Here is a 9317-nt window from a genome sequence, read left to right as displayed (position 1 = left end):
GCTGGATCGGTATAGCAATTACACAGCTATTTGTTTGCTATTAATTGGTATTATTGCTGTATCAGGTATAGCAACTATAGCAGCTATAGCTGAGGTTTCAGGCAAGTGACCAATGTGTCACAGTAGGATAGTGATAGAACAGCAATAGCAATTACACAGCTATTTGTTTGCTATTATTTGCTATTATTGCTGTATCAGGTATAGCAATTATACAGCTATTTGTTTGCTATTATTTGCTATTTTTTGCAATTACACAGCTATTTGTTTGCTATTATTTGCTATTATTATTGCTGTATCAGGTATAGCAATTACACAGCTATTTGTTTGCTATTATTGCTGTATCAGGTATAGCAATAATACACAGCTATTTGTTTGCTATTATTTGCTATTATTGCTGTATCAGGTATAGCAATTACACAGCTATTTGGTTGCTATTATTTGCTATTATTGCTGTATCAGGTATAGCAATTACACAGCTATTTCTTTGCTATTATTTGCTATTATTGCTGTAAAAGGTATAGCAATTACACAGCTATTTGTTTGCTATTATTTGCTATTTTTTGCAATTACACAGCTATTTGTTTGCTATTATTTGCTATTATTGCTGTATCAGGTATAGCAATTACACAGCTATTTGTTTGCTATTATTGCTGTATCAGGTATAGCAATTACACAGCTATTTGTTTGCTATTATTTGCTATTATTGCTGTATCAGGTATAGCAATTACACAGCTATTTGGTTGCTATTATTTGCTATTATTGCTGTATCAGGTATAGCAATTACACAGCTATTTCTTTGCTATTATTTGCTATTATTGCTGTAAAAGGTATAGCAATTACACAGCTATTTGTTTGCTATTAATTGCTATTATTGCTGTATCATGTATAGCAATTACACAGCTATTTGTTTGCTATTAATTGCTATTATTGCTGTATCAGGTATAGCATTTACACAGCTATTTGTTTGCTATTTATTGCTATGACCAATCCTGCGCCTTAGTGGAATAAATAAGGCCTAGGCCTAACTACACTACAAATACAACTGTTACAAAGGCTACAAACTATTATCAACTGATTACCATTATATTTTCTAACAAATGACTTAAATACATGCACCTTGTATTTAAACATAGGGACTACGATCCCATCCGCTTTTAGGCCTAGCTAGGCCTAGAGCCATTCACGCATTTCATTCAAGCTAAAAACTAGCGTGGGACATCAAGTCACTCATTCATCATACAAGGCAGACTAGACTGGACAAGTTTAATGCTGAAAACCCCCTAACTCCTAAAAAAATCAGTAAACAAACAAGGGGAGCTGTGTCCCTTTTATTAGCAAGTTAAGGGTTATTTTCAACCGACTGGAACAAAGAATATATATCTTTGACTGGACTGGATAGACTAATCACAATCAATTTTTTCTTCATCATTAGAAGGCCTGCTTTATTTTCGTAACACAAGAACCTGGGGAAAATGTTTTTTAATACAAAATAAAAACAATAGAAACAGAAATTTGGCTTTACTATATTTTTCTTAAATAAATGCTGAGGTATGTTTTATTTACGGAAAATTTTGTCATAATTGTAGGGCTGAGATCTAGGCCTATAATACAGTGGAAATAATGATGAAAACACGTGGGTAAGAGCACATGAATATGCAACTAGAAACAACCTGAATGACGTACTTCCGTTGTAACGATAATCGTACGCTATGGGTCTGAACACCTCGTTTTTTTCTCTGCGGTTTGTAACGTGACCTTGATAGTAACGTTGTACGCTAAAACGGTCTAACGCCATGGGTCTGAACAGGGCCTTAGTTTAAGACGTAAAGTTGTTGACCTCGCTCACGAAGGGCACCAGGGGATAGTTAAGACAAAGAATTTATTGAAACTTAGTGAAATAGTTGTAAAGGAGTGTATGTTGTGTCAGGCTGCAACTCCTCAGTCAGTACGAGCCCCACTCAAAATGTCTGGTTTACCACAAAACAGATGGGAGCAGGTTAGCATAGATTTTTGTCATGTTAACAATGAATATGTAATGGTTGTAATCGATGATTACTCACGGTTCCCTGTTGTCGAGCTCCTAACTTCAACTTCAGCAAATGCTGTGATTCCGAAAATTGACAAAATTTTCAGCATGCTAGGGGTTCCCAAGGTTGTCCGGTCAGATAATGGCCCACCCTTCAACAGTGATGCATTTGATAAATTTTCAAAATATCTTGGTTTCCATCACAGGAAAGTAACTCCATTGTGGCCCGAGGCCAACGGTGAAGTCGAGCGCTTTATGCGCACGTTCAAGAAAGTATTATATACCTCTGAACACTGGAAACAAGACATGTACGTCTTTTTAAGAAATTATAGGGCGACCCCACATTGTACAACGGGTGTTTCACCAGCAACAAAATTAAGATGAAGCATGATGCTGAAAAAAGGAGATGCATATCAGAATGTAATCTCAACGTAGGTGACACTGTGTTAGTAAAGCAAGAAAAAAAGAACAAATTTACCACACCTTTCTGTAAAACACCTTTAATCATTGTACATAGAAATCATGATCTAATATACAAATAATGAATGTTTATGAGTGCAATGGTACAAATAATGGCACGAGGTGAATGATGAAAGGTTATATCAACGAGGCAAAGCCGAGTTGATATAACCTTTCATCATTCACCAAGTGCCATTATTTGTACCATTACACGAATACAAAACATTCATTATTTGTTTTATATAACATCTAGACGTTTTTTTTTCGTACACAAAAATGTTTCAAAAAGTACTATTTAACGATCGTTGAATAGTGCGTACTATTGCACGCCATGTGACCCACATTCGTCCAATCAAATGACAGGAATTTATATAGGTGTTATATAATTACAGCTAAACACCCAGATGGTAATAAGATAACCAGAAACTGGTCACACTTTAAAAAGGTGAATCTGCCAAATAGGGCACATGTAAATCCAAAACCGGTTTATAATGATGATACTGTTGTAGTGGGACAAGATCCGATCCCACAACAGACACGCAGATCTTGTAGACAAGCAAGACGGCCTCAAAGGCTAGTTGAGGAATAATGCTATGCATTAGTTCAGAAAGCGTTAAGTTGTTTGTATATAGTAGTTAGCAGTTTGTAAAAAAATGTTAAAACAATACGGTAACTCTTATTTCAATATCACAGTGTGCATTTTAAATCTAGTAGAAGGGAGATGTAGTGTCGTACAGTTTATAAATGGGTTATTTAGTAAACACATCCTGGCAACGCCAGACTCATGTAGAATACGCATGCGTGCAGGACACGCTGTAGTACCAAACAGCATGTAATAAAAAGATAGAACTGCATTTATAGTGTCTACCGAATCTTTATTAAAGTCATCATAAACAATATTACAGTTTTGATTTCGCTCCATTGAGATCCACCCATTGATACCCACAGCATTGTCATTTTTTCAGTATGGGCTGGAAAACTCAAACACACAGTTAAAATGACCTATTGCTTTATCCACCTATATTATTATAATTTTAAATCAATTCAAATGAATAAAATATGGTTTTATAATACTAATAGGTCATGAATATGTTATTGAGACCGGACCGGTTTATCCGTTTTAAGAAAACAACCGGCTGTCATTGTCAATATGTAATTTTGGTGCCATCCTAAGGAAACTTCACAATGAGATACAGTAGTGTAATGTTAATTACATCGGGGGATCATTATTATCTTGAAATTACTGCCGTATGTTGATTTATTAATTACTATTTGTTGTAAAAAAAACCTATTTGCGCATTATTAATTCTCAGTTGTTTAACAATACATCATTTAGCCACCTACATACATATAAACAAATGAACAATAGGCCTACTGTACTGGTATATGCCATTGACCTTGTAATATCGTTCACGTGCGCAAAATTCAACAACGCATCATATTTGTACTAAACCACCGAGTTAACGACCTAAACCATTAAGGTAAATGCGGCAGTGTTGAATGACCTTGACCTTTTATTTATTTTATTTTTAGTAAATGTGCACGGGGGCGACAACGGTAGTTTGACCACAATACACACATTTGAATCTTTGAAAAGATTAAAGGTAAAGGTATCTTAGTCCTCAAGCTTAACTGGAAACTGAGGAGATTAGGCCCTCTACGGACCCACGGCAGCCAGCAGTGCAACGCCTACCAGATCAGCACACCGGGAGACGATCCCCTACTCTTTTCGAAGGACGAGACAATGAGAGTAAAGCATCTTGCCTAAGGATGCAATTAGTATGGTACAGATAACCTCGAACCCATGCCTATCACATGCTAGTCCGATATTACCATTACACCATTACTCTCCAGTATATACAGCACCCGCCGCGATTTCTAGACGGTCTCCCATCCAGAACGCAACCAGGCCCAACGTTGCTTAACTTCGGTGATCTGACGAGAACCGGTGTTTCAACGCAGTATGGCCGGATTAGTTAGTACATTGAAAATAAATGTCACTCGTATTTGACTATGGCCTTCATTGTATTATTAGACTTACTAAAGAAAAAAAAAAACCTATTGATATAGTTGTGAAACCCTGAAAAAAAAGTTATTACAATTTGTGACACGCATGTGTTACAAAGTGCGACAGCTCTGTTTATTACAAAGTGTGACAGACGGTTATTACAAATTGCGACAACTTTGTTACATAGTGCGACAGGTATTACAAAGTGTAAAAATTACTACAAAGTGTGACGCAACAGATAAGTAATACTGAGTAACCAACAACTGGTTTTATTCACATATTGGATTATCAACAAGAAATTCATATCAGTACATCCAGATGAACCTTTTCACTAATGTTTTTAAATATATGAAATAAAAGAATGAATGGATGGTCAGCAATCTAAATTTGTCTTGGCACAATTATCTCAAAATCAATGCTGAGAACATTGAATGTAAAATTTAGCCAGGGCATATCAATCTTCATCAGAACTACTAGTATATTCACACAATCTCCCAATTTGACTCTGTGATGAACTAACCTTCTCAACTAGATCCATTGATTGCACACTTGTTTGTTTATTTACTATACTCGTCTGCTTCGGTCCATTTGTACTAGTTTTCAAACAATGCTCATCTTTACTTAACGTTTTGTGGTTTTCCCCTTCATTTATTGAACATTTGTCAATTAGACTTTCTGAGCAAGCTTGGCTTTTGTTAGTAACAGACTTCATTTTCTTCTTGCAAACACCAATATCTGACATTGTCTGATGTCGTTTGTTTGGTGCACCAAAGGTAATGGCACTTACTGTTTTTAACACTCTACTTTCCAGCTTATCAATTAAGTTTTCAGTTCTTGCAGAATATTTTTCTGTATTTTTATTTTGTTTGGTTGTCAAACTTGAAAATATAGATTTGCATTGAATTTCCTCTCGTTTCTGTTTCTGTTTTTCATCAAAAGCTGCATAATAAAACAATTTAAAAATAAGCTTTATTAAAATGTCAATGGTTAGAAAACTATGATTATATTTGTTTAAAATTATATTGAGAATGCACAATTAGTAAGAAATGCGATATAATTATAACACAAAATACCTTCCTGTGTGTCATAGTATGTCAATTTACATATAAACCTAAATTACCCTAAAGGCTAAATGATGGACTGTTCAGAAAATATTACACAACATTATGATGGGCCAGGTGGGTGACACAGCCAATTATTTTTTTAGAAATGCATCAATTACACAGTCTAGCTTAAAATACAGCCTAAAGTGAAAAACCCGCTATGGCTAGAGAGTTGTACATATTTATATTTGCTGTAATGAAACATTTTACGAAAAAATGACCAGACGTACGACATTTGACCTGAACCCCATTTCTCAATATTTAAGGCCTGGCATCACAAAAGCAACGCAGAGTCGCAAGCCAAACTTTTGAGATAGAGTATTTAGCCTTGAAGTTCAGAATGTGAAAAACGGCCTAACCTATCGATTTCAATAAAAACTAGACATGAAACTCGTCACTTTGACGAGTTTGGTTATCCGCCACGCAAGTGGTGAAACATGGACGTTTAACGACGTACCTTTTAACATTAAGGGGATAGGTTGAGGCCAAAAGGAAGTGTTCACGTTGGCATTATGACCTACATGCCGGACAAGCAACTGACAAACAAACCAGAAAATGTAATAGAAATCACATATCTCCTAACAACTATGAACGGCTCTGATACGACAAAAATATTGTTTGCCGCCCTCTATCCTGTAAATATAACGTCTTATTTGGCCTGCTATATTATAGAAATAGGTAGGAAATAAACGATTTGGGCTATTCCATTACAGTCGGTATAAACAGTAAAATATGTTTACATATTACATACAGTGTAGATTAGGTGAAATTAAGGGAGCCGCCATTTATTCCAAATTTTAACATGGCGACGGCATCAAAATGAAATACAAAAATAGCACTTTCGGAAGGATATTATCTCAGCAACAACATATTAACGTTTAGAAGAAATTTAAAAACATGAAATATTGATGCGCGCTCTTTTAAATGTAATGAATTATGTTGCAAAAGATGAAAATACGACTTTTGTTATGTAACACGGAAAATGGAAAACGAATTTTTTAACCTTTTCATAAAAAACGTGCGCAAATTGTCCAATTCGACGTGCTCTTATGACGTATCTTTAAGTCGAAATTGTTTAAAATTTGGTAAAACTACTAGAAAAGGCTGGAAAAACATAAATCACGCGAAAAAAATATGTTTTCCATGCTAAGTGCGCACCGCACACGTAAAAATGTGCGCACGCGTGGGAATTTTTGACATGCTTAAAACGACATGAAACGCGTAGAAAGTTGATTATAAATTATTTTTGCGCATTTTGAAATTTTAAATGCGCGTGCGCGCGTAACTTTTTGTAAAACACGCAATTTTTTTTCAACAGACAGTTAGCGCATGATATAAATTAAACTTTTGCAAAGTTTCAAGTTGAAATGTTATTTGGTTGTCGAGCTATGTTAAATACGACAAAATCGTTAAATCGCGCGTAAGTCACGTTGCGCAATTGTAAACATCATGAAAAGCTTCGCTGCACATCTTCATGTGCATGACGATATGTTGAGAAATTTACAAAATGTTATGTTTGCGAGTTTTAGAGAAAAGCGTTCCACAAAAATCATACAGAAAGAAAGAAGCAAAACTAGACATGAAACTCGTCACTTTGACGAGTTAGTTATCCGCACGACAAACGCCACGTGCACGTCATACGTTGGAATATTGCACACAGAAAAAGATTATGGCATTATGACCTGAACTGAAGAATATGATATGTTGTTATTGCTGAATTCTGTTATTTTGTGTCATACATAGTATAATCTGTATACATATATCACATACAGTGTAGAATAGGTGAAATTACGGGACCCGCCATTTATTCCAATTTTTAACATGTTGATGGTTTCAAAATGAAATGCGAAGGTAGCAATTTCGGAAGGAAATTATCTCAGCAACAACATATTAACGTGTAGAGTAAATTTGAATACGTGAAATATTGATGCGCGCTCTTTTAAATGTAATGAACTATGACGCAAAAGATGAAAATACGACTTTTTAAAGTCAAGTGGCCATATGATGACTTCACAACATCCGATTGGTAAAATGTTAACATCATTTTGTATCTACAATCCAATAGCTTCTATAAAATGTTTTAATCATGATTATCACGTTTTATTCTGACGAGCTATAACAGATTGAAATTTACTATAAAGATGAAAATAAGTGACCCAGGTTATTTACATTTTTAGACATGATGACGTCATAAAAATTAAAATATTTTTAACTCATGCGAAAGATAGTTGATTGATATAATATAAAAATCGGGGTGAAAATGGAAAACAGATAAGTGGAGATGCGCTCTCCTATTAAATGTGATGAGCTATGACGAAAGATACAAAAATCCTATATTTTATATTCGCGTGGCCATACGATGACGTCACAATGACCGGTTCGCCATATGAATGCATGATTCCATATCTACAACTTATCGTCTTCCAGAATATGTAATAAAAATAACTTTCACCGTTTAGTTTAGAAACTATGACCGTTTAAAAAAAGGTATAATTTTGACAAATTTTTGAACTTTTCATCAAAAACGCATGTAAATTATCCAATTCAACGTGCCCGTATGACGTAATTTTAAGTCGAAATTGTTTAAAAGTTGGTAAAATTACTAGAAAAGGCTGGAAAAACATAAATCACGGCAAAAAAAATTGTTTTCAACGCTACGTTCGCACCGTGCGCGCAAAAAAATGCATGTGCGTGGGAATTTTTTACATGCTCAAAAGGACATGAAACGCGTAGAAAGTGATTAGAAATTGATTTTTCGCATTTTGAAATTTTAAATGCGCGTGCGCGCGTAACTTCGTGTGAAACATATCAAACTCTTGTTCATAAAAAATATCATTTAAGTCGTTTCCATTGAAAATCATTAAGAAATTGTATTTTTGTTCACTCAAAAATCAACTTTCTTTTGTAAACAAACCCCTAACCCGAATCACGTCATGTTTGGTACCTATCTGTTCGAAAATATATCAGCTACCATAATTTTTAACAACCTAAGGGATTTTTTTAATCTAGCCAATGGAAATTGGTTTTACTAAATGGTACGCTCGCGTACCATCTAGGTCGTGTCCACAGATGGTTCTCGAATACACAGTAATTTCAGCTTTAAAAAACTGGCGATTTCAAAACGTACTGCAGGACTATAAATACATTGTCGTTTTCAGAAACGAATAAATAGACACGATGATTAATGTAGAATGGAATTAATGGGAACTAGACATGTAACTCGTCACTTTGACGAGTTTGGTTATCCGCCGCGCCGCGCAAGTGGTGCAACATTAACATTAAGGGGATAGGTTGAGGACAAAAGGAAGTGTTCACGTTGGCATTATGACCTGAACTGAAGAATATGATATGTTGTTATTGCTGAATTTTATTATTTAAATTCATATATAGTATACACAGTATAATCTGTATCTATCACATACAGTGACATACATAGAATAGGTGAAATTACGGGACCCGCTATTTATTGCAATTTTTAACATGTTTACGGTTTTAAAATGAAACGCGAAGGTAGCAATTCCGAAAGGAAATTATCTCAGCAACAACGTATTAGCGTGTAGAAGAAATTTGAATACGTGAAATATTGATGCGCGCTCTTTTAAATGTAATGAATTATGACGCAAAAGATGAAAATACGACCTTTTTTATTTAACTGGCCACATGATGACGTCACAACATCCGATTGGCAACATTTTTACATAATTCCGTATCTACAATCCAA

The 9317-nt window shown here is 34.9% G+C and overlaps 1 protein-coding gene across 1 annotated transcript in view; it reads right to left on the bottom strand.

The window, feature by feature from the left end:
• Positions 1-2567: 2567 nt before the first annotated feature.
• Positions 2568-9317, bottom strand: part of LOC140052634 (coiled-coil domain-containing protein 130 homolog) — a 130311-nt gene continuing 123561 nt past the window's right edge. Inside the window, exon 6 of the mRNA XM_072098301.1 lies at positions 2568-5432. Within this exon, the coding sequence (XP_071954402.1) occupies positions 4948-5432 (485 nt within the window). The 3' untranslated portion in view covers positions 2568-4947. The remainder of the gene's footprint in view (positions 5433-9317) is intronic.

Source organism: Antedon mediterranea, chromosome 6 (assembly GCF_964355755.1).
Source record: "Antedon mediterranea chromosome 6, ecAntMedi1.1, whole genome shotgun sequence".
NCBI classification, from domain to species: domain Eukaryota; kingdom Metazoa; phylum Echinodermata; class Crinoidea; order Comatulida; family Antedonidae; genus Antedon; species Antedon mediterranea.
Note: the sequence above shows the minus strand (reverse complement) of the source record. Positions and strands in the feature narration are given on the sequence as shown.